Source organism: Rosa chinensis, chromosome 6 (assembly GCF_002994745.2).
Source record: "Rosa chinensis cultivar Old Blush chromosome 6, RchiOBHm-V2, whole genome shotgun sequence".
NCBI classification, from domain to species: domain Eukaryota; kingdom Viridiplantae; phylum Streptophyta; class Magnoliopsida; order Rosales; family Rosaceae; genus Rosa; species Rosa chinensis.
In genome coordinates this window covers 23,321,411-23,347,150 of record NC_037093.1, presented here as the reverse complement: position 1 = coordinate 23,347,150, position 25,740 = coordinate 23,321,411, and the positions used below count along the sequence as shown (strand labels likewise).

Here is a 25,740-nt window from a genome sequence, read left to right as displayed (position 1 = left end):
CATTCTCCTTTTCTTTTAGATCTCTCTAACACTTCTTTGTTTTTCTTCAAAAGTATGATAAAAGTGAAACTGTTCTCTTTGATTTCCCTCTCTAAATTCAAGTCCAAGCAAATCTAGGCCGCTGGATGATGCCACGTGTCCCACAACGCCCTAGATTCACATGGAAGCCAAAGCGTGAACCAATACACCTTCAACAATTATTGCCCTTCACGAAAATGGAAACAACAAAACAGTGACAAAAAGAGTAGAAGTAACAATTATTGCACCCCTTAGGAAGCCAAGGTCCAATCCCCTTGCACCAAGCCCTCACCCAGAGTGAGGCACTTCATCGAGGTAAGTTAAGGTCCAATCCATTACATAAAAATCCTCTTCTCAAGCGAGCTATCCCCATTAGGGTAATTGAAGGCCTAATTCCTTGCAAAAGTCAATGTCTAATCCCTTGTATAAGTGAAGATCCAATATCAATGAAGTCAGACTAATCCCCAGCCACAGCCATAGGCGCACGAACCCTTCAGACTTGCTGGCAAACATATTGGTTGGAATTGAGACTTAAACGTTAGAAATAAGGTTCCATGCTAAGCCGTTTGACTAACCTTACTAGTTACCACTACTTACCATATATACTAGGGGTTTTGTCTGAAAAATGTATAAAATGACAAAATAAAAAAAATGAGGGACCTAAAGGAAAATATGGAAAAGCGACGAAGTTGTAGGAAAGTTCCTTACGTAAAATCATTACCGGACCCAACAAAAATTGAAGAGATGAGGAGGGACTCGGGGGACGTGTTGCGAGTTGTGTGGCAAACAAACAAACAAACAAACAAGAGTGAATCAATTGTAAAATCATATATCAGTACTACTAATACGATTACTCAAATTCATCTCTCCTCTGTGGGTTTTTGACGGGGGACTGTTTTGTGTCGCATAAACTCAATTTATTCACAGAGGGCCAGAGGAATCCAAATCCAGAGAGAAAGAGAGAGAGCGAGAATGGGAGGATGCTGTCCCCCGATGGATCTGTTCAGGTCGGAGCCTATGCAGCTCGTCCAGATCATCATCCCCATCGAGTCCGCCCACCTCACCGTCTCTTATCTCGGCGACCTCGGCCTCCTCCAATTCAAAGACGTATTCCCCCTTCCCTTTCTCTTTTTTTCAATTATCATCGCCTTGTCTGTTTCAATTGGATTTGATTTTTCCTTGCGATTTGGGGTTTCCTCTGCTTTTTTTGATTTTTTGTTGAATTGTTTGATTTTTTTTTCTTTCACGCTTTCTCTTTCGCATTTGTCTTTAATCAATCAATCGATTCATCACGATGTGTTATATCTATCAGGATAAAAAGAGTAGCGATTATCGTAGTGTTTAGCTCTGTGAACACCGTAATGCGAACTCATGTCACTCTTGGATTCTGGTGGCGTTGGAAATTTAGTTCCCGGATAAGATTTGGTATCTTGTTTTAGTAAAGGATAGCTGCAAAGATTCTAATAGTTTAGTAACATTAGACATCAAGCAAACAAGCAAGGTTTAGCAACCTGGATGGTTATGATACAGTAGGGAGTGCCATGATTTGAAACACTACACACCAAAAGCAGCGGGTCGAAAATTGGAGCAGTGTTCTGCTTGCCAAGGAATGATAGTGTATAGTGGGTGGGTGGTGAAACGGTAGCAGTCTATTAAGATCCCTTTGCATCCTCTGGGGTTGAAACACACCCTTTCATCTTATCTATAGAAAACATATGCAGGAAAACGAAACAATTTTTTGTTTTTCCAATTTATATGGCTGAATGTACAATATCCTAAAGAATTAAATTTGAAGGTGAAGCTTAGTTTAATCTAAATATTTTTTCTATTTTTTCCTGGCAACTAATATTCTGATGTCTTATTTGGTCCAGCTTAATTCAGAGAAGAGCCCGTTTCAGAGGACTTATGCTACTCAGGTGTGGTTATGCTCTTATCTTACGAAGCAATTATATTGTTATCTTGCATTGTGGATACTTTGAATGTCTTTTTGGCCATAAATTGCTACTTCTCCTTAGACTTGAGTTGTAAGGCTTTGCACTCGGGGATTGAAAACAAACTTCTGGCACTTATCTTATGACATGTATTTTGTGATTTATATAATAATGCCAAAAATGCTGCTTATCAATTCCCAATGATGCGTGTCAGTTGTCTTATCGGTCTCCTGTTGATATTCAAGAGATTGGACTTTCTATTTGTTTCTAGTTTGCAGCTGAATTTAGAAATTACACTCCGATCTGTTTCATATCTGCTGAAGTTTATGGTCACTTTAGCACCAGACCTGACTTAAAGTGACAGAATTGAAAAACCGGTGGATACTGCTGTGCATGCAACCGATGTAATTTGAAAAGTTGACTTGATTAGTTGAAACGAGTAGTTCAAGTGCATTTTTAGCTGTTCCCCTTCCCTGGGGTGTGTGCACAGAGAGAGAGAGAGAGAGAGAGAGAGAGAGAGAGAGAGAGAGAGAGATCTTTCTCTCCTTTAGTATTTCTTGGTAACACTTGGTGTTATTTTGAACTGTTTCAATTTGCTTCCAACCAAAAGGGTACTTGATATCCAGTTTCTAAGAGGACAACTAAATACCTACAATCCATTTCTTTTCGTAGTTGTATAAGTACCTAGGACTTTTGTTTGCATATTGGTTGCTAAGCCAATTGGTTTTTTTCTCTTATGTAGATTAAAAGAGCTGGTGAGATGGCACGCAAATTACGTTTCTTCAAGGACCAAATGTTAAAGGCTGGTCTGCCTCCTACAAAGTCTAGAAGACAAGCTGACCTCAATGTAGATGATCTAGAGGTATAATAAGATGTTTGTTGTCTAGCAAAAGATGCTTAGTATTGTATGTTTTAACACTGCTTTTGTGTGTATGCTAGGTAAAACTTGGTGAGCTCGAGGCTGAGCTGATTGAAATTAATGCGAATGGTGAAAAATTGCAGCGTTCATATAATGAACTCTTAGAATATAAGCTTGTCCTGCAAAAGGTAATAGCCCTTCTGCTTGTTCAGTCTCTCCTACCATGCAACTAGTGTTACTAGGACATCAGTTCATTCTCTATCCTCTGGTGATAGGCTGTAGGTTCTTGATTCTTTTTAAAATTTCTTATGGAAAGGCTGAAGTTTGCTATAAGGTGAAATCTAAGTTATAACAACAATGCCCCTTATTGTCAAGTGTTTGATTTTCCAGCTTGTAATGATCAGCAGGCCCTTTCATCCCTGGAGGTTAGTAGAGCAACCAACAGAAGTAACCAAAAAAAAGGAACCATATAACCGCATGTCCAAATAATATCTTATTAATATATACTTCAAACTAGTTAGTGACATTAACCTGTTAAAAAATCACAAGTTACGCATGATCAGATAATATGAGTATTGTCTGTGTACTAATGCAGGCATTATAGTTAAATATTGGATTCATACAGGTGGTTGTCTTTGATTATTATTCTAGAAGCGATTATGGATTTGATCTGTTGATACTTGATAGAGGAGTTTATAGAGTTCTCTCGCATTTGAGTTTTGTCTCGATTTGCATGTTTATCTTATTTTATACCTCTGTCATATGACTAAAAATGTATCTTTCAGGCTGGTGAGTTTTTTCATTCAGCTGAAAGCAGCGCCAGGTCGCAGCAAAGAGATGAATCCCGTCATACTGGTGATGACGCCTTGGATACACCGTTATTGGTGGACCAAGTATGGATTTCAATTTCTTTTTTCTTGTACCAGGACTAATCACTTTGTTTTACTTCTACTGAGTACAGTTCTTTTTGTATGGCTGCTCCTCAGGAATCATCAACTGATCCATCAAAGCAAGTTAAGTTGGGGTTTCTCACCGGTCTTGTTCCTAGGGGAAAGTCTTTGGCATTTGAGAGGATTCTATTTCGAGCTACTAGGGGTAATGTTTTTCTAAGGCAGGCCGTTGTTGAGAATCCTGTTACAGATCCAGTGACAGGAGAGAAGGTATTTTTCCTGCCTTTAACACACACACAGACACACGTATGTATTTTTTGTTGGGAAAAATGAGAGTCAAGTTTTTCCCTTTTTTTTTTTTTTTTTTGTTGCTGTACTACCGTTTTCTCTTTGACCTTGATTGGTTCGTGGAGTGGATTTCTTAGAAGAAAAGAACATTGGGGTTGTATGGGATAACCTCTGTACTTGTACACAAGTAGGAGATACTTTAGTTTCAGTTGCAATAAGAACTCAAATGCTCTTAGAATGATGGATATTATAAATAGTAACTGTTGACATGAGTTGGATTATGGACACCCAAGTTACCTTGAAGAATATGGATTTGCCTTGATATATACCATTTGGTCAGAATGTTAACAAAGCATTTATCACACTATTGGAAAGCAATTTATGAAGCTGAGGGCCATAAGGTTTTCGCAGGGTAGTTGTTCTTCCAAGCACGGGAAAACTAGGCTGAATATGCCAGATTGCCATTGTTTTTTATTTGCTTAGGGTTTGTTATTAGTCCTTATCTCTACCTTAGAGGACGTTTGTACTTGTGTTCACAGGCATCTTAATATTGTTTGGCAACAAAAAAAGATGAAGCGCACCTTTATGTATGAATTACCAAAAAGACTTCTACATTCAAATAATACATGGCACTGTGTTTTGGTTATATCATTTTTCTGTGTAGTTGAATACCCTGTCTCTGACTATGAATGATGATCTGCAGATTGAGAAAAATGTTTTTGTTGTATTCTATTCTGGAGAAAGAGCAAAGAACAAGATTCTTAAAATTTGTGATGCCTTTGGAGCGAATCGTTACCCTTTTACTGAGGACCTAAGTAAACAAGCTCAAACGATTAATGAGGTATGCACTGTGATTCTGCTTGGATTATTATTACTATTATTTTAGAATGAGAAGGTGGCTGCTCTCTTTGTTCTGTTACATCTTTTCTCATCCCAATTACCTTTCTGTTCATTTCTCATTGTTAATGCCTTTTTTCCCAGCATTAAGTACTGCCCATAGAAATGTTAATATTATGTCTACATTAAGTTAATTTGCTGTCTTTGAGCCCATGCTTATTTAGTCATTAAAGTGAGCCTTTTACTAGGCCAAATATTTTTTTTGCATGGTGCTTGTAAATACTCCTTTCATGAAGTAATAGGGCACAAGTCTCTATTTTCTTTTCTTATTAAGTTATCTAGCATCCATAGAAGCACCCTCACCAGCTGCATTAGTTGACTAATAGATCTATATATTAGTGATACAGCAAGGATCCTGTTAGCAGTATAACAGAATGGGGCTCTGCTAGTGATTTTTAAAAGATCGGGTTGTCTCTTTGTACTATTTCAATAATTTCATAAAACCCTATGTGTTCAGTTTCTTTATATTTTAATCAAAAATGATGAAGCTTCGATTTTAGAACAAGAATTATATATGTTTGACTTGGTTGTCTATCTGAGTTTGTGCCTTGCATTTGTGGTAGAAAGCAGCATTTGTGTTAATTTCTAGTGCATTTCATCTGATCAGATTTTTCTCTGTCACCTTCATTTGATATAACCATATATTTCAAATTCAGGTTGCAGGTAAACTTTCAGAGCTAAAGACTACAATAGATATTGGAGTTTCACACCGGGAAAGTTTGTTACAGACTATTGGCGAACATTATGAGCAATGGAACCATTTGGTGGGTATAAAACTATTTCTTCGATAAAATTAATTGATTATATGCATGGGAATATGAATAATACTGACTCAAATACATGGTATTTGTGTGTATTGCAAAATGTTGCAAAAAGTTGAGGTATTTGACAATGTTTTGTTTTATTCATGAAGGCGAGGAAGGAGAAAGCCATACACCACACTCTTAATATGCTTAGCCTCGATGTAACCAAAAAATGTCTTGTGGCTGAGGGGTGGAGTCCTATTTTTGCATCGAAGCAGGTATCCTTTGGTTTAAAAATAAAAAATAAAAGTTCTGCATGGTATGATGAGTCCTTTCTGGTGCCCAATTTGAATTAAGAGGTTTTGAATTGTGACATACAAGTCTGATATGTTGTGGAATTTTTTTCTTCAAACTGATTGTTGCAGATCCAGGAGGCATTGCAGCGGGCAGCTTTTGACTCCAATTCTCAAGTTGGAGCTATCTTCCAGGTTCTGCATACAAAGGAAGCACCACCAACATATTTCCGCACAAACAAGTTCACTTCTTCATTTCAAGAGATTGTTGATGCATATGGGTGAGTTCCACTCCAATATTGTACTGTTTTGTGCTCCTATTTGGTAAAAGAAAGGATAATGAAAGGAGTATGCGTGCACTCCTTACGTAGAACTTGTCATGTGTTAGCATGCATATGGCCCTCCCTCTTTATCTCAAAAACTGGAATTGTATTATATATAAATAACTTAAAGCTAATTGTTTTTTTTTTGTTTCTTCCCTAAAATGCTGGTGGCCCTCTTCTGGACTTGGTTAATTTGGTCCTCTTGTCCATGAGAGTCTGGCAGATATTAATACTTATTATCTTAACCTTTCATTTTTGGCACTTTCCTAGTAAGGTATAGGGTCATATACTGGAATAACGTATCCACATTAACTAGTTGGTTTCTTATGTGAATGCTCTACTCTCCCTATGTTTATTACCCCTATCATTTGACAAGATATGTCATTTGTTTGGCATTTCCTTGACCATAGTCTAGTAAGTAGTTGTACATTAATAATGTTTCAAGTAATATGTAATAGCCAAGATTAGTAATCCCTTCAATCATCGCCTGCTTTAACTCTTATATCTAGAGTAGATGCGAAAGAAGGCCAATAGTTGAAATCAATGAACCATTAGTAAGTGTGTAAGTGTGCACTTACACACTTACGAGTATTGTGAATCTTAGAATTTTAAATGATGAGGTATGATGACATTTTTGCTTTCTGAGAACAGAAATATAAACCGAGTACTGAAATGTTTTGTTTGATGTAATTGCAGTGTGGCCAAGTATCAAGAAGCAAATCCTGCTGTATATACTATCATCACATTTCCATTTCTTTTTGCTGTCATGTTTGGTGATTGGGGACATGGACTATGTTTGCTTCTTGCGACATTATATTTGATAGTCAGGGAAAGGAAATTTTCTAATGAGGTAATATTTACTTGCTTTGTAATTACTTAAATGTGTTGAAATGTCCAGTGGTCAGCAATATATAGTTGCTATATTGGACATAGAGTATACACAAAAGTATATGATATGTATATCCCGGCGATTTGTATGGTAGTTGGTTGTTCCGTCATCTTGGCTTGGTTAAACTGGAATATATCTATCCTTCTACTAATGCTCTCTTATCAAGAAAAATGTGAGCAGCAGCCATTGATGACATCTGATGCATGTTGCTTATTGCCACAATTTTATTACCAGTATTGGAACGTCTAATGTTCATAATTTTGCATGTTAAGCCACTTCAGTGGAATGTTATGAATGTTTATGCTTTCTGATCACTAGTGAGTCTAAAATCTGTGTGGACATATCTTCTGCCTTCTAATGGGGGTAAAACTCGAGTTGAAAAGTGCAAATCTAAAGGTTTTAGCATTTGCCTTAATGCTATTTTATTGTCACTTTATCGGTTTATCATAATGTTTTATGCTCTTCAACTCTAAATCTGTTGGATAATTGATTATAGCTTATGCCTAGTAATTTGAATAAAAGGTTTATAGGCTTGATTAAAAAGTAAAACATAAAAAATGAAAAATCGTACAAGTTTTGCCTTCTGTCTTAGTTCTTCTCTTCCCCGTCTTATTCAGGGTTTTCAGATGAATACATAAGTTGCAGGACTAGGATAAAATGCTATGTGTAGCTTCTGCTGTCTGGATTCTTTTCGTTGGTCTGTGTAGAATAAGGCAGAATTCCGTTATAGAAAGGCTTTAGTTAGTCAACACTTGGACATTTGATATTGGCTAAAGCTATCCCTTCTAAAAATGTGTCAACTCCCTTAACCATGCAATTGCTGTGTTTTTATCTTCATGAGCATGTTGCTCTGTGTTTTTGTTGTTTGTTGTGGTTAGTTCCTCTTTTCATTTTGTTATTTGACGTGAAAACACATGGGGAATTTTAGTTTTGTTGGTAGGTAATCTATGAGCTATTTCTCATCACTTGCAGTATCAATTTTATCTTCCATGTTCGATTCTAATTGAATACAGTTATACTTTTACAGAAACTTGGAGATATCATGGAGATGGCATTTGGTGGCCGTTATGTTATTCTATTGATGTCAATTTTCTCAATCTACACTGGTTTCATCTATAATGAGTTCTTCTCTGTCCCATTTGAACTGTTTGGTCGCTCAGCATATGCATGCCGTGATCTTTCTTGCAGGTACAACCTTAAAACTTTTGGTATTATATCTTCTGCTGGATCCTCTCTTTGAGGTTCTGATAGTAAACTGAAATGTTTTGTTTGCAGAGATGCCACTACTGCTGGCTTGATTAAGGTGGGTCCCACATACCCATTTGGTCTGGATCCTGTGTGGCATGGATCTCGCAGTGAGCTGCCATTCTTAAACTCATTGAAGATGAAAATGTCAATTCTTATTGGGGTGGTCCAAATGAACCTTGGAATTGTGATAAGTTATTTCAATGCAAAGTTCTTTCAAAATGGTCTGAATGTTTGGTAAGCTGCGCATTTCTTACTGACTTTTTAATGAAGATGTCAATTTGACCATTAAGGCAGCAAGTTTATACACTGTAAATGTGAGTTGTTCACATATATACTGTGAATACTTGCATCTGTTGTATCACTAGTTGCTTTTGTACTCTTTCACCCTACTGTTTTTTGCTTGTATTCATTCTTGTCCTGCATTGATCCAGGTTCCAGTTTGTCCCTCAGCTGATATTCTTAAACAGTCTATTTGGCTACTTGTCTGTTCTGATTGTTATGAAGTGGTGGACTGGTTCAAAAGTTGATCTATACCATGTAATGATATATATGTTCCTCAGTCCTACTGATGAGCTAGGTGAAAATCAGCTTTTCAGTGGTCAGAAAACAGTTCAGGTAGTCCCTCTTACCACTCTTGTTTATATGTTATAATCTGACATGCTAGAAATCAGCTATTCTTCAAGAATATTAGAAAGGATATTATTCAAATTGCTTTTGCAGCTGCAATATGGTTGTTTCTTATGACTATTGATATGAAACAAAACAAGAAAAGAATCACTTTTTCAAACATCATTTGCTGGAAACCTCCCCCTAAAGATATTATTAAACTAAATTTCGATGGTTCTCTTTAGGGTTTTTACCATGAGTAGAGTCTGAACTATTTAGCACCAAACTCAATAGTACCCAAACTTTAAAAACGATCAAATAGGTACTGAACTCTAAAACCAAATAAAAAAGATACCTCTGTCAAAATTCGGTCTATTCCTCGTGAAATATGAAGGCAAGTATGACCTTTCACATGAAAATTACTTTCATGACCTTGTACCTCTCTCTCTCTGTAAAGAATAGTAGTGTATTGATTATATTTCATTTTCTTTTACCAGTTAGTGCTATTAGGTTTGGCTCTTATAGCTGTACCATGGATGCTGCTTCCAAAGCCTTTCCTCATGAAGAAGCAACATGAAGCTGTATGTTTGCTGACATCCTTTCACTAGTTTCTCTCAGTCATTTTGATCCATCACTTTTTCTTCTTAAATTGTTCTGCTCTGCTGTTTCTGATATTATGTTGTTTCAGAGTCACCAAGGCCAATCATATGCTCTACTTGAGAGCACTGAGGAGAGTTTGCAAGTGAATTCAAACCATGATGCCCATGGTCATGAGGAGTTTGAATTTAGTGAAATTTTTGTACATCAACTCATACACACAATAGAGTTTGTACTTGGAGCGGTCTCAAATACAGCTTCCTATCTTCGACTATGGGCCCTAAGGTAGTCTCTGGCTCTTTTCATAAGAATTTTATGTCTGTCCATTGTGCATGCATATACTCAAGTGTTTGTATATGACTCACAAATGCAAGCTTACAGCTGCATGTAAATGTATGCCTGCTTTTCTACAAGTACGGCATTCTATATTAAGAAGTTTGAAATCATATGAACTTTCCAGCTTTTGTTGAGTGTGATATTAAAAAATAGGAAAATTTGCATCTATGTCAAGTTGTTGACCTTTTTTCTCTGCAGAATTTAATTTGTCATTCTGCCTAATTGTTGAACCATGCATGCCGTTGTTTTAAGATTAGTCATCAATCATAATGGAACCCTATTCACTGCTGATGGCTGTTAAATACGATATTCTTTTCCAATTTGTGTTGCTTGGGTTCTACTGCGTAAAGATTTTTTGTTTTTGTTTTGTTCATAACTTAAAGTGATAACAAATAGAATATGGGAATAAGTTGTATATGCGGATTTTATATTATCATCCATTTGCACAATGAATGCTAATTTGCATTTCTGTCTTGAACAGTCTTGCTCATTCAGAATTATCCAGTGTGTTCTATGACAAGGTTCTCGTAATGGCTTTTGGGTATGTACTCATTCTATAGTGCAGTCGTTTTTCAATACAAATTCTTTGTCGACTCTTGGGTGTAGAGAATAGATGAGTGACCATAATTGACCAATGAGCATCCAATTCATGCCATTGGAGGAGTTCCTGCCCATGTTATTTATGTTTATGCATCTGTATATTCTACCTACACCCAAGGAGTTGATAGTTGAGGACTAGTCTTGCTAAATATGTACAAACTAAATTTATGTTTCTCACAGGTTCAACAATTGGGTTATACGTATTGTGGGCATCTTGGTCTTCGTTTGCGCCACTGTTGGTGTTTTGCTACTGATGGAAACTCTCAGTGCTTTCCTTCATGCTTTGCGACTTCACTGGGTGGAATTCCAAAACAAGTTTTACGAGGGAGATGGTTACAAGTTCTATCCATTCTCATTTGTATTGCATGACGATGAAGACGAGTGATACCCTAAATCAAGCCATAGGCAGTGTTTAAGCCGTGGAATTGAGTGTGAATAGTTGGTTATGAACTCAAGTTGATTCTTTCATTTGAACAGTACAAGAAGGCAATTGTGGTGCCCCATGAAGGAGTTGGCGGATGGTTTTCAAATTATCAGCCCTTCAGTATTTTTATTTGTTGTTGGAGGAATAAGCAGTTTAGGCCAGCATCTTCATCTGTAGTGGCAGTTGTGACCGTGTGTAATAATGGGAATGGGTTAATCATCTTTCTATTTATATATTTATTATTTATTATTAGGCGAAGCCAAAACATTGTTTACTTGGTGTTTTTGTTTCAAATTTATTCTCCTTGCAAATGATATGGGTTTCCCTACAACTAATAGCTTCAATACGTAGTTCCTACCCTAAAAGGGTACCATTAAAGTCCATATTAAAGTGAGTAAACACAAACTCATGCCGATTTTAGTCCAAGGAGCGCAGGGCAATTGCACACTATAATAGAAACCTTCTCATTATCCATTGCAGATTTTAATAGAATGAGAGATGTTGATTGATTCACTTTGCGTATGATTCATATTTGATAACCATAAACCTGAATCGAATGTTTCAATAGGTAAATTACTCGCATATACAAATTTTCCCTCAAGTGACAGTTGACATATATAAAATTTGGGCAAATTACTGTTTAGTCCCTGAAGTATGCCCTCGTTCTCGTTTCAATCCCTGCATTTCTAATTTAATCCCAAAAGTCCCTGAATTCACAATTTTCAATCCAACCGGTCCATTCCCTCCGTTTCCTCCGGTTGCTTGATGACGTGTCAGTTATGTACTTGCCAACTCAACGCCACGTAAGACACCGATTGTGTAAAGTGACGAAAGTGCCCATGGCCTCAGTTTCTTCCAAAATTTGGAAACAAACACTCAAAGCAAATCCAACCTGAGAGGGACTCCCTCAATTCAAAAGAGACCAGCCAAATCAAACCCAACCAACACAAAAAACCAAAAAAAAAGAAGAAGAAGAAAACCAGAGGAGCTGTGAAAGCTTATGATGGGAGTGTCCTTACTGAGGTGAGGCAAATTGTCGGAGATGCTAATGTGGAGGGGGGCGAGCGGAGCTCCCATGACTCCAAGCAAGTCTCAGATCAGACCTTCGGTTGTTCTGAGTTGCCGAATTCATCGAAGAAGTCCGGGAGAGTGCGCATCCACTGGCCCAGACTAGACCCGACCGGCTTCGACTCCCCGATTTCCTCGCTGTCCGAATCTGGACCCTCCATGACTGGCCTGAGGCTCTTGGATCTCCTGATCAATGGCTCCAGTTGCTCGACCAACTAGCCGTGGCCTCTACCGTCGTGGTGGCTGTGTTGCTTCTTCCGGCGGAGCAGACCCGACTTGGGGGAGCCGGAGCAGGCGGGGCTGGTGAAGCGGGAGCGAGAGGGACTGAGGCCGCGAACCACCTCATCTTTAAGAGCAGAGAAGAACCCCTGCTTTTTCTCTATTTGTGGATAGTCGGTTTCAGACTTTAGGCTAATTCTTTCCTCCTGACCCAGTTTCTTGGTTGAAAGGGGAAATGGATTTATGAGAGGAGAGGGTGTAGGCGGTATTGTTCAGATAGGTGATACCCAATGTTGGGTGGTTATGAAGGTCAGTGAAAGAGGCAGAGGTCATGGGTGCCCAGAGAAAATGTTTGGGCGTTCACTCTGATGGTGCGTGGGCTATTTTTGGACGTCGCCGGATGATGGAGAGGCTGCCAGTGGATTGTTGGAGCCCGCTAAGCACGATGGTGGTTGAGGTGAGGCACGATGGTGCCTAGATTTCCACTGGTGGAGGAGAGAGAGAGAAACTCAGATCTATTTTCTCTCTCCTCGAGTTCTCTCACGCTAGGTCTGAAACTACTGTAATAGAGGCCATGGACATTTTCGTCACTTTACACAATTGGTGTCTTACGTGGCGCTGAGTTGGCAAGTACATAACTGACACGTCATCAAGCAACCGGAGGAAACGGAGGGAATGGACCGGTTGGATTGAAAATTGTGAGTTCAGGGACTTTTGGGATTAAATTAGAAAGACAAGGACTGAAATGAGGACGAGGGCATACTTCAGGGACTAAACAGTAGTTTGCCCATAAAATTTTCTCCATGACTTCGACCATATATCGTTAAGATATAAAATATTGTTATTAACGTTCCTTTACTTTTTTCTTTTCTTTTTTTCATTACACTCAAGTTTAGATTTAAATAACAAATATTATTTTTTCTTCAATCAATTAAAAAGAGAAAAAATGTCTTCATTCTACTAATTCTTAGATTACAATTGATTGTTGTTCAACACCAGATCACGTTGAATCCCAATTCTCAAAATTGCTCAACCTGCAAATAAAAAGAAAAGTGCAAAACCAAAGCAATACACATGTAATGCAATCAGTAGAATTAGATCAATAGATTGCACATACATATGGGGGTGCATAGAAAATCTCTTGCATTAACACATCCATATGAATTTGAAGTTTGTTGTACTCATGCAAATTATGAAAATATAATGTGAAAATTAAATTTTTAATATTGTGTGTGTGTGTGTGATTCTTCTGGAGGTGACAAAGACAAGCAGAAAAAAGTGGAGGAGGAAAAAATGGTTTCATTTTGAAGAGTTTTGGTTGCATGAGGAGGAGTGTAAGGCAGTTGTTGAGGTTGGATTGGAGAGTGCAACGACAATGGACCCTTTCACCAGGGTTAGTAATAAAATTTCGAATACTCGCCACGCATTGGTTGAGTGGAGTAAAGCGAAGTTTGGGAGTTTGAAGAGGGAAATAGAGGAGGTCCGTGCTAAGCTTGCGGTATTTTTTGACCAATCTCTTGCAGCGCTGCCTGGGGAGGATAGATTGCGCCTTGAATTGAAGTTGCAGGAGCTCCTCCAAAAAGAGCAAATTTTCTGGAAACAAAGGTCCAGGATTCTCTGGTTGTCGGAGGGAGATATGAATACGCGGTACTTTCATCAATGTGCTTTAAATAGGAAAAAGAAGAACCTGATTAAACGGCTTAGAGATGTAAACGGTGTGTGGAGAACAGATGATAAGGAGATTCAAGATGTCGTCCTTAGTTACTACAAAGAATTGTTCCAGAGGTCGTACCCAGCTAATATGGGTGAGGTAACCGATACCTTACCTAGGGTTATCACCGAGGAGATGAATGTAGACTTGACTAAAGATGTTTCGAATGAGGAAGTGTCGATGGCGTTGAAGCAAATGAAGCTTTCAAAAGCTCCAATCCCAGAGGGCTTTGCTCCTTGTTTCTACCAGTAGTTCTGGTCCATAGTAGAGGGAGATGTAGTTGAGGTAGTTAGGGCATTTTTAGACTCACAAGAGTATTTGCAGCAGATTAACTATACATATTACCCTGATACCCAAAGTCAAGGCACCGAAAACAATCAGCCAACTTAGGCCCATCAGCCTATGTAACGTGCTCCTAAAGATTGGTTCCAAAGTATTAGCAAACAGGTTGAAGCCCTTGCTGGGGGAGCTGATCTCACCACGCCAGAGTACATTTGTGTTGGGCCGGTTGATTTCTGATAATTCTTTGATTGATTTTGAAGTTTCACATTTCTTAAAGAGGCTACGAGGTGGACGTGTAGGGTTCTGTGCCCTGAAATTAGATATGAGCAAGGCATACAGCAGAGTCGAATGGCCATTTCTGAAAGAAGTTATGAAGCAGTTAGGGTTTGATGAAAGGTGGGTGGCTATGATCATGAGGTGTGTTAGGACGATGACCTACTCGTTCTTAATTAATGGTGAAGTTAGAGGGGTGTTGAGACTGTCTCGTGGGTTGAGGCAGGGGGACTCAATATCCCCATACTTGTTCCTGCAGTGTGCAGAAGCATTATCAAGGATTATTTCCATTTCTGAAGCTCAAGACCGTTTACATGGTATTGCGATATGCTTAGGAGCTCAAATTATCAGTAATCTGTTTTCGCAGATGACTTATTTGTTTTGTTCAGAGCACAGGACGAAGAGTGTGTTGTAGTACGAGAGATACTTTTGATTTATGAATGGGTTTTAGGGCAACAAGTTAATTTTCAGAAGCGTTGTGTGTCGTTTAGCCGTAATATTCCTCTTCATCTACATATTGAGCTCGCAGATAGGCTACGGGTGATGAGAGTTGCAAAGCATGATCGCTAGCTATTCCAAAAGTGAGGCATTCAACTTTATTACCGAGAAGATTGAGAAACAAACTAAAGGGTGGAGTGATAAAACCTTGAGCGTTGCTGGGAAGAAAACCCTAAATAAAGCTGTGCTTTCTATGCTTCAATCTATCCCTACCTACATCATGGGCTATTTTGAATTGCCAAAGCATCTGTGCCTTACTATGCACAAGCTACTGGCTAGGTTTTGGGGGGGGGGGGGGGGGGTGGAGGAAAATCCATTGACTTTCTTGGGATTGTTTGTGTCAGCCTAAAAGCGTGGGAGGCATGGGTTTTAGGAACAAGTTCCAGTTAAATAGAGTGTTATTGGTGAAACAAGGGTGGAGGATCTTGCACAGGCCTGAGGCCCTTGTGACGAAGCTGTTAAAGGTAAGGTACTTCCCAAACTCAGATTTTTTACATGCTAGGTGGTGATGCTTCATATGCATGGAGGGGCCTGTTGGTGGGGAGGGGTGAGGTATGGATGAAGGACTTGCGGTTTCAGGTGGGGAATGGCGAAGACATAAAGGTATTGACTGATCCTTGACTTCCTTTGCCCTATCATTTTAAACCCTATTCACAACCAATGGAGGGGACTAGAGGACTGGCGGGTTTGTGAGCTAATTGATACTGAGGCTTTGGAGTGGACAAAATCGGTTACTGAGGAGTTGTTTTCAGCTGAAGAAGTAAGCCATCATACTTCAAATTCCTTTGAGCCTGAGAAACATCAGTGATAAGGTGTCGTGGCATTTTGATAAGCATGTCTACAGCGTCAAGTACGGGTACCACGTTGCTCGACTAACGGAGAGCATTTCCTGGAGTGTATCATCATCAGAAGGTTCAAGGGTTAGTATAGGCAGTTATTGGAGGAAGATTTGGGGGTTAAGGATTCCACCAAAGGTAAAGGCTTTTATTTGGAGGTTGTGTAGGTAGGTTATACCCACCAGGGCAGCACTGTTGCGCAGATTTTTTAAACTAGAGGTCAAGTGTGCGTTTTTCTGTGATCGGGTAGAGGACAGTTTGCATTTGTTTCGGTATTGCCCAGTGATGAAAACCTTTTGGATGCATAACCCTCTTCATCTTAAGTGTTGGTCGTTCCCTGCATCCAATATAGCTGACTGGGTGTTTCTGGTGATGGGTAGCTTAACGGTGAAGCAATAAGAAGTGTTCTTCATATCTCTCTGGGGAGTTTAATTGGTGTGAGTGGAACAATCTAGTATGGAAGGAGGGACCTGCAATCCACTTAATATGTTGGTTTGGGTTTTGCAATTTCTGGATGATTATTAGAGGGTTCATTCCAAGACAGCCCAGAAGAAGAAGTTGCCTATGGCTAAATGGTGTTGCCCCCCAGTGGGTGTCTTAAGATTAATGTTGATGGCTCGTTTGTGGAGGGTGCTGGGGTAGGTGGCATTGGAGTGATAACCAGGGATGGATTTAGGAACTGTGAGGCGGCTCTTGCACATCATGTGCCTTTTGCAAGCTCGGCAGTGCACATGGAGGCAGAGGCTCATCGGGCCGGTCTACTAGTTGCAATCTAGCAAGGATGGAATGAAGTAGAGATAGAGAGTGACTCTGCTTTGTTGATCATCGCCCTGGCTACAGAAGGTATGGATGTGGCTGAGGTAAGCTTAATCAATCATGATTGTCGTCATTAATTGAGGACTTTCAACTTAGTGTCCCTTAGACACATCTTTCGTGAAGCAAATGGTGTCGCCAAGAGGCTTGCGCACCTTGCTAGGTCATTGAGTTTAGATGTGCTAGGTCATCGAGTTTAGATGAATTTTAGGTTGGTGATACTCTTGATATTATTCAGGATGTCCTTATTGATGATGGGTGTATTTTAACACGAGGTAGAGGCTCTATGTTTCCCTCGTTGTACTATCCTAATTTAGATAATAATAACACTGGTGGGGGAATCACTACTCCTACCTAATGGGCGTCTTTGCCCTCTTCAGAAAAAACAAACACACACACACACACACAATAGTTCATTTTGTGGTGCAAAAAGTTGTCTGTACACAAATTTAATCAAATTAATTGAAGGCAACTAATCATCTTTACACTACAGTATCTCTAATGAAGATATCTTTTGCCACATGGAGTGCCCTGTCAAGCCCCGATTTTTAAACATAAATAAAAATGGATATATAATTCCATAATTATATATGTGTGTTGGTTTAGCCATCAATACAAAATACCTGGAAAACTTTTTTCTTTTAAACCAATTACATACTGATGCTCTGAACCCACAATGTCAATATATACCTGCTCCGCAGAGTCATATATTACACAAGTTTACAAATTAAAATGCTCCTTAGAGCTTATTACAAGCGGAAGTCTTAATAACGGTTAAGTCACAAAATTGACTTCCTACCGTAAAGCTACTAGCATGCTACTTCAGTTTCAGCCACGATTACTCTGATCTGCAGGATTAACCCCTACACCATTGAATAGTGCACCGGGTTACCACACAACAAACCTGGTAAGCTTATGAAAGCTCGTATGAGTAACTCAAAGCACACACGCACAACTCACCAAATGAGGAAAAACTATCAACTCGCGAAAAAGGAACACACACCCTGTTTTCCTAAAACAACACATTCTTTTCCCAAAAGAAAACAACACAAGCCGTCCCATGCCAAAAATCATATTAATTGAAACTCTAACAATTTAAATATGATACACAAGTCCACCCCGGACATTTAAAAGAAAGAATCTCTGAAAATCCCTTTTGAAATACTTTCTCAAATCAATAAAGTCACCCCATGACAAATCATATTAATTGAAAGTCTAACAATTAAATATGCATTTTCCCAAAGCTCACAACAAAAGTCACCCCGTGACAAAATCATATAAATTGAAACTCTGACAATTTAAATATGACCACAAGTCCCACTTGGACATTTAAAAGAAAGAATCCCCGAAACTTCTTTTTAAAACACGTACTCATGAGCATCAAGTAGCTCCCCGCTACTCCCCATGATGTACAATGGCAACAGACTAGAGCTCTAACTGATCGCATCCACTCACTCGGCCAAAGGCGTGAAGTCCCAATATATATATATGCCCGAGGTCACTCCTAACAACCCCGAATCCTCAGACCTCCCCTGTCATCAGATCAAAACATTTAAAAGAGGTCACTCAGGACCAAATGTTACTCAACTCTCAAAAGGAGATGTCACCCCGTGACCTCCGATCATCAGACCTCCCCGGTCTCCAGATCAAAATATTAAGCAAGTTGCTCTGGACCCAAAATGTTAAACCAAAACAAAACGATATGTCACCCAGTGACCTTCGAATCTCCAGACCCCCGGTCATCAGTTTCAAAACATTAAGTAAGTCACTCTGGAACCAAAATGTTAAATCAAATCAAAAGGAGATATCACCACTTGTGACTCTCAGATCTTCAGACCCCCCCGGTTGTTAGATCAAAACGTTCAAATCACATTAAAGCAACTCACACCAAATCTTTACACTTTTCAAACAATAGAAATTCCTAATTCCTAAAACAATGTTTCCCGAAAAGTCAAGCCTCAAAACAATAGAATGAAACCCATCAATCCCTATTGCTTAAATCACTCATCAACCCATAAGGTGGTGATTATATCGTAAAGGTGAACCTAGGCCAAGGTGACACGTTACAATTCAGCTAGAGCTCTAGTTTGTCTGCCATTGTGTGACATGAAAGCAGCGAGTTGGGTTACTCGTGATCATGAACACGGGTTGGAGAGTTGTCTGCCATTGTGTGGCATGAAAGCAGCGAGTTGGGTTACTCGTGATCATGAACATGGGTTGGAGAGTTGTCTGCCATTGTGTGACATGAAAGTAGCGAGTTGGGTAACTCGTGATCATGAACACGGGCTGGAGGTTATGAGGTGTCGAGTGGTGAGACTTTATTTGAAATGGTTTGAAATTGGTAGTGATGTTTGTTTTGTGTTGAAAATGTTGTGATTAAGATGTGTCTTTGTGGTTTTTTTAAATTACTCACGAGCTTTGCCAAAAACTTACCAGATTTTGTGTTTGCAATCCTGGTACACTATTCAAACGGTGTAGCGGATAACACTGCAGGTCAGGAGTATCAGGGTGGAGATCGAGCAGAGTAGGACATCGGTGTTAAGTGCTGCACTTAACCTATTTTGGTGTGATGTAGACTCTTTCGGACTTAACATTTTATTTTTGTTGGGTTTGTAATAATTGATTCGAGAGTTAGTTTACTACGAGGTTTGTATTATGGTTTGTGAGATGCTGGTTAAGAAAAAAATTCAGGACGTTATTTGTATTGGTTATTATTCATGTTTCGGATTTGAATTTGTTATTCAAAATTCGGGGCGTGACATTCTCAAGCTCAAAAACATCGCTACGCACGCCTGCATTAACACGCTTGTGCGCTGGGATTGTTTTATTTTTCTCGCAACCAAGTATGTTATCTTTTATTTATTTTCATACTATGGTATATATATTTCATTATTTATAATTAGAACTTTTGAGCATGTTTAGTTAGATAATTTTGATCTTTTTAAGCATGTTTGTTATTTATGTTTTACATAATTATGTTTAAGCATGTTTTAATTATGCTATAGTTTATGCTTTGTTTTTGAACATGCCATATATATCTTGTTATATATTATTTATGCAATTGTGAGCATGTTTTGTGAATTTTATTTACTCTTATATAATTATTCCTAAGCATGCCTTTATATTACGCTATTGTTTATATTTTATTTTACGCATGATATATTATTGCTATTATTATGTGTAACATATATTTTGGTATATATTTGTGAAATTTGAGCATGCCATGTAATTTTTTTTATATTTATATATATGCTATATTTATTATTAAATGTGTTATAGTTATTTTTGTAATGCAACATATAAATTCCGTTTTACCATGATAATGAAAATTCATGCGCATTATCCATACACACTTACTGTGATAAAGCATTTTCACATAGCATTGAAAGAAAAAATCTGACCATTACGAATCTTGGTCTTGAAATCTAATTCACATTTTTGGAAAATAATTTACGTGGATGTCTTTATGACTGCGTAATTTATATCTTCTCTCTTGTTTATGTAGATGGCTGATCCAACTCGACCTGAATTTGACATCTTGGACTCAGAAGGACTTGAGTACCATCGTTGGATTTCTGATGTGGAAACTGCCTTTGTGGCAAAGGACTACACTGGCACCATTACCGACCCCAAAGATGATGAACTATCTAATAAGGTGAAAGCAAATGCCTTAATGTTTCTGAGGTGACATATCGATCCTAGCCTATGCTGGGAGTACCTTCAGTTGAAGACACCCAAAGAATTGTGGGATGCCCTTAAGGGACGTTTTGGGAACATTCATGACACTTTGCTTCCAGAACTGGCCGTTCAGTGGAATGGAATCCGATTGCTTGACTATAAAAAGGTCAATGACTTCAACAAGGACATGTTGCGCTTAAAGGCACGTCTCAATTTCTGTGGAAGGGAAATCACAGAAGATGATATGATCTACAAGACTCTTAACACCTTTCCTACTTCAGTATTTATACTAGCAAACCAGTATAAGTTGGAGTATGACAACAAAAGAATCACAACCTTCAATAAGTTGATAAGCCTACTGCAAGTGGCTGAAAGACATAATGAGGTTCTCTTGAACAATAATGGCAGGCCCACTGGGACAAAGAAAATTTCCGAGGCTAATTATGGAAAAATGAAAGTTGGAAAGAACTCTCATGCAAGGGGGTTTAGACGTGCTGCTGATCCCTACCCACATGGCAACAATGCACCACGTGGAAAGGGAAATGAGGATCGTGAAAACAAGACGCAAAAGGAAAGAGTTGACAATGCACCGTGCTATAGGTGTGGATTCATTGGGCATTGGTACAAGAACTGCCAAGCAAACAACAGAATAGCAGCCAATTACAAGAGGTATAGAGAGTCTAAAGAACAAGAGGTTCACTATATGGAAGAAGGAGGTCATGACCACCTAGACATCAACCTTACAATTGCAGACTCCAATGGCAAAGAGGAACTTGCTAAGTCAATGGATGCTCTCAATCTTGACTGATCTGCTTTATTCATTTTATTTTCCAGAGACAATTGTGAAGGCATAATGCCTCATTTTTAATTAGACTACTACTTGGTCTTAAAGTTTATTTCAATAACGGTTTGATAAATTAGATTTCTGAACAAGACCTTGATTGGATTATCGTTGGCTTACTAATAAATTTCAGATTTTATTCTGAAGCATTGAATTTATCCGATTTTATTTACTACATGCATGGTTCGAAATAGCACTATAAAGATGTAAAGCAATGCATCTAGAAAAATGAAAAATTATTAGAATGAAAAGAATATCATTCTACGCAAATAGAAATACTCTAATATGAGCTATATTTTCTAAATACCTCACATTTATTTGTAGGAATGAATGGAGGAGAACTTGAGTGCTTAATTGATAGTGGGACTACCCACACAATATTAAGAAATAGGCAATTATTCATTGAATCAATATCCTATAATTTCTCTGTGACTACGATGATTGGATCATCACCAGTAATAAAAGGGCGAGGAACTGCCAAATTTTTGCTGCTTAATGGCACAACATTTCAAGTCACAGACGCTTTATATGCACCAAGAGCTAATCGGACCTTGTTAAGTTTCAAAGTTGTTTGTACCAACAGTTATCCAGTAGAAACACACTGTGAGAATGGAACTGAATACCTTGATATTAACTCTAATGAATGTGGAAGGAAACGCATTTTAGAGAAACTTATGAGTCAATCTAGTGGACTGTACCTCACTATGATTCAGATAATTGAATCCTATGTTGTCACCAACAATGAAATGTGGGACACTAACTCATACAGCCTTCGGCATGACCGCCTAGGGCACCTCGGTCGTGACAAGATGATCCGTATTTTAAAGAACTCATATGGACATCCATTCTTTCGAGTGAAAAATAAAATGGGAGAAAAGTTCGCCACACTGCAAGGTGTCGGTCCTAGTACTGCTCAAATGCAACCATTGCCTTCTGAAGTACCAGAAGCACTACCTCCCTCCCATTATGCCTCATTGACTATTTAAAAGGCACATCACTCGTTTTGTAAAGCCTGCTCTTTAGCAAAAACTGGATCGAGACCTTCCCATGTTAAAGATACAAAACAAAACATTCCATTCTTACAAAGGATTCAAGGAGATATCTGTGGACCTATCCATCCAGAATGCGAACCATTCAAGTACTTTATGGTTCTGGTGGATACTTCGACAATCTGGTCACATGTCATTTTATTGTCCATAAGAAATGCTGCATTTGCAAAATTCCTAGCATAGATTATAGGTTTAAGGGCTCACCACCCTGATCATGCTATCAAGTCTATAAGACTTGATAACGCTGGAGAGTTTACATCAAAAGCATTTGATGCTTATTGCATGTCTATTGGATCGATGTGGAGCATCTTGTACCCTATGTGCATACACAAAATGGTCTCACAGAAGCCACCATCGAAATGCTACAGTTGGTGGCTAGGGCATTGGTTATGCGCACCAACCTGCCTATTTCTGCATGGGCTAGGGCATTGGTTATGCGCACCAACCTGCCTATCGGTTTTTTAGTGTGTTTCGGGAGTTTCGGAATTAAATGGTTTTTGTTAATTTGTGTGTTGAATCGAGGTTATACTTGCTTTACGTGATTGACAGTACATTCGGTAATTTATCTTGACTGTTAGAGAAGACGCAACAGGAGTTAGATGTGATGACCTGAATTTCTGTTATGTAATTTTGGTAATTAATAATTGACCAGTTGTATGAATAATTGTTATTCTGCTTTATTCGTAGGTTGTATGTGAAGTGGAATGGTTTTCATACGTGTAATTATTCGAATTTCATAGTTTAGGGGGTCGTGTGATGTTTGACTTTTTATATGTTGGGATTCTCGGAAAACTTCCTTCATGAAAGTTGGATAGTGCGTCGATACGAGTTCGTGGACAGGTGGAACGCAGGATTTGAAGTTCGTATGAGAAAGTTATGGCTATCGGAAGAAGTTTCCATTTTAGTATAAATGGAGAAAATCAGAAAATGAATTCATAATTTCCACTTTCCTTTTCCGGAAGCCATCTTTTCTCTCTCTCTTCTCTCTCGGTCGACTCCTTCAGAAACGAAAATTTCCGCCTGACCCGACCTGAACTCGGCTATCCGACCAGGCCGGAACTCGAAGCTCCAGTGGTCTCTGGCCGTGAAATTTGGTCAACTGGTTTGTCTCCTCCTTCTGGTCGTCTCTGTGGCATCCTCTAGCACAGAGTAGAGATATTGGGTCCTGCGATTGTGCAGGAGACCACTGACAAGATTTCGATTATCAGAGACAGGATTCGAACAACATAGAGTGGACAGAAGAGTTATGCAGATTTGAAAAGGAGGCAGGTTGAGTTTAATGAGGGTGATCATGTGTTCTTGAAGGTCTCACCCATGAAGGGTGTGGTGAAATTTGGCAAGAAAGGGAAGTTATCACCAAGGTTTGTTGGACCTTTTGAAATTCTGGAAAAGGTAGGAGATTTGGCTTATAGGCTTGCCTTACCTCCTAGTATGTCTGGTGTGCATAATGTGTTCCATGTGTCTATGTTGAGGAAGTATGTCTAGGATGAGTCACATGTGATCGATTATGGCACGATTAAGGTGCATGCGGATACGACCTTTGTTGTTGAACCTGTTCGTATTTTGGATAGGTCAACAAAGTAACTTCGAAGGAAGGAAGTTGACTTGGTCAAGCTATTGTGGAGTCACCATGACGAGGGTGATGCTTCTTGGGAGTTGGAGTCGGATATGAGAGCGAAGTACCCACAGTTGTTTGTTGATGAGCAAGCGTGAATTTTGGGACGAAATTCCTTTAAGGATGGTAGACTTTGATGACCTGGATTTCTGTTATGTAATTTTGGTAATTAATAATGGACCAGTTGTACGAATAATTGTTATTCTGCTTTATTCGTAGGTTGTATGTGAAGTGGAATGGTTTTCGTACGTGTAATTATTCGAATTTCACAGTTTAGGGGGTCGTGTGATGTTTGACTTTTTATACGTTGGGATTCTCGGAAAACTTCCTTCACGAAAGTTGTAGAGTGCGTCGATACGAGTTCGCGGACAGGTGGAACGTGGGATTTGGAGTTTGTATGAGAAAGTTATGGCTATCGGAAGAAGTTTCCGTTTTAGTATAAATAGAGAAAATCAGAAAATGAATTCATAATTTCCACTTTCATTTTCCGGAAACCATCTTTTCTCTCTCTCTCTTCTCTCTCAATCGACTCCTTCAGAAACGAAAATTTCCTCCTGACCCGACCCGGCCGGAACTCGCAGCTGCGGTAGTCTCTGGCCTTGAAATTTGGTCAGCTGGTTCGTCTCCTCATTCTGATCGTCTCTGTGGCATCCTCTAGCGGCGATATCCACCGTGTACGGCGCAGTTGGTGTTTTCGGACCCAGCTGGAAAACACAGCTCCAGCCACTTCGTGGCTTCATGCTTCCTTGGTTGAGTTCAGAGAAGGCTCCCTGATCGATTTATGCTGTTTGTTTTTATCGAGTTACGTGGAAATCGGTTCAACTCAGTTTGAGCAATAATCCAAAGCTTTTGAGGTAGTTTTCGACCCTTTATGCTTGTTTTTTGACTTCGAGCTAGTTATGAAAATTCACAAGCATGCTTAAATGAACAGTCTTGATGTTGGGAGTTTTGTGAAATAGTGAGTTTTGGCCGACGGTGGTGCACCACCGCCTGTGGTGGCTTTCCGGCCATGTAGGGAACTGTTTTTGGTATTATATATGTTCTACTCGTTGATACGAGCGTTTCGATATATAATATGCAAATTTTGGATTTCGTATGAAATTGTTATGATTTTTACAGTTTCATACTGATCGATTATTCGATCCGTGAGGATTCGAGCGTCCGATTGACTTTTTGTTTGGTCTTATCGATCGTGGACGTATTCCGTATTCCGGAGACTTTGGGAGGTCTCGGATGTGGTTTTTCCTCGATTGGCTCTACTTTGGGGATTTTAGTTCAAAACAGGGGTTTCGAACTTAAATCAAATGTGAATCGTTACTAAGTTGGAACAGTATGTGATTAGGTACTTGACGAAGTACATTGGACGGTTATTTTATGGATTGGCGGCTTTGTGCTTTATTGAAGACGCAGCGGGAGTTTCGAGGTGAGTAATCTCACAAGGTTCTTTATGAACGGAATTACCATTATTGTTTTGGCGTTAATCATTTAACTGCAAACTATAGTTGGTATTAGTAGGCATTCCTGAGCGATTGACTACGTATATATATATTTACGTGATATATATATATATCCTTGTGGATGATTGTGATGAATAATATGCATAAGGGTGTTCATATTATTTTTGAATGTGACTTTTCAGGAAACAATATTGTGGAAAAAGATGTTTTCTATTGTTTGAAAAGTATCGGGACTGATGTTACATTTTTGAGTCAAGCGTGACTCATTTTAGATGTATTGGTCTTTGTACCAAGGGTCATAGATGGTGAGCAGGGATTAGGAAAGCCGAAACTAGAAGTTTGTAACGTTTTTAGGTCGGTTGTGACTTACTAAACGTTTGACTTTAAGACCAAATATGGTCTAAAGAGATTATATGTCACATATGGTGACAGGTTGCGGACGGTGACCTTGATGTTTG

At 38.9% G+C, this 25,740-nt stretch overlaps 2 protein-coding genes across 2 annotated transcripts; both read left to right on the top strand.

Moving 5' to 3' along the window:
• The first annotated feature begins 792 nt into the window (after nucleotides 1-792).
• On the top strand, nucleotides 793-11,216 carry LOC112170291 (V-type proton ATPase subunit a3). The gene is made up of 18 exons (XM_024307527.2): nucleotides 793-1,125; nucleotides 1,890-1,934; nucleotides 2,692-2,811; nucleotides 2,889-2,996; nucleotides 3,594-3,701; nucleotides 3,795-3,968; nucleotides 4,690-4,827; nucleotides 5,540-5,647; nucleotides 5,797-5,904; nucleotides 6,052-6,200; nucleotides 6,939-7,092; nucleotides 8,159-8,319; nucleotides 8,407-8,613; nucleotides 8,811-8,994; nucleotides 9,483-9,566; nucleotides 9,674-9,867; nucleotides 10,400-10,459; nucleotides 10,699-11,216. The coding sequence occupies exons 1-18, from the start codon at nucleotides 991-993 to the stop codon at nucleotides 10,901-10,903; spliced, it is 2,442 nt and encodes an 813-aa protein (XP_024163295.1). The 5' UTR covers nucleotides 793-990; the 3' UTR covers nucleotides 10,904-11,216.
• Nucleotides 11,217-13,604: 2,388 nt separating this feature from the next.
• LOC112171081 lies at nucleotides 13,605-14,192 on the top strand. The gene has a single exon (XM_024308317.1). The coding sequence runs from the start codon at nucleotides 13,605-13,607 to the stop codon at nucleotides 14,190-14,192; it is 588 nt and encodes a 195-aa protein (XP_024164085.1).
• The last annotated feature ends 11,548 nt before the right edge of the window (nucleotides 14,193-25,740 follow it).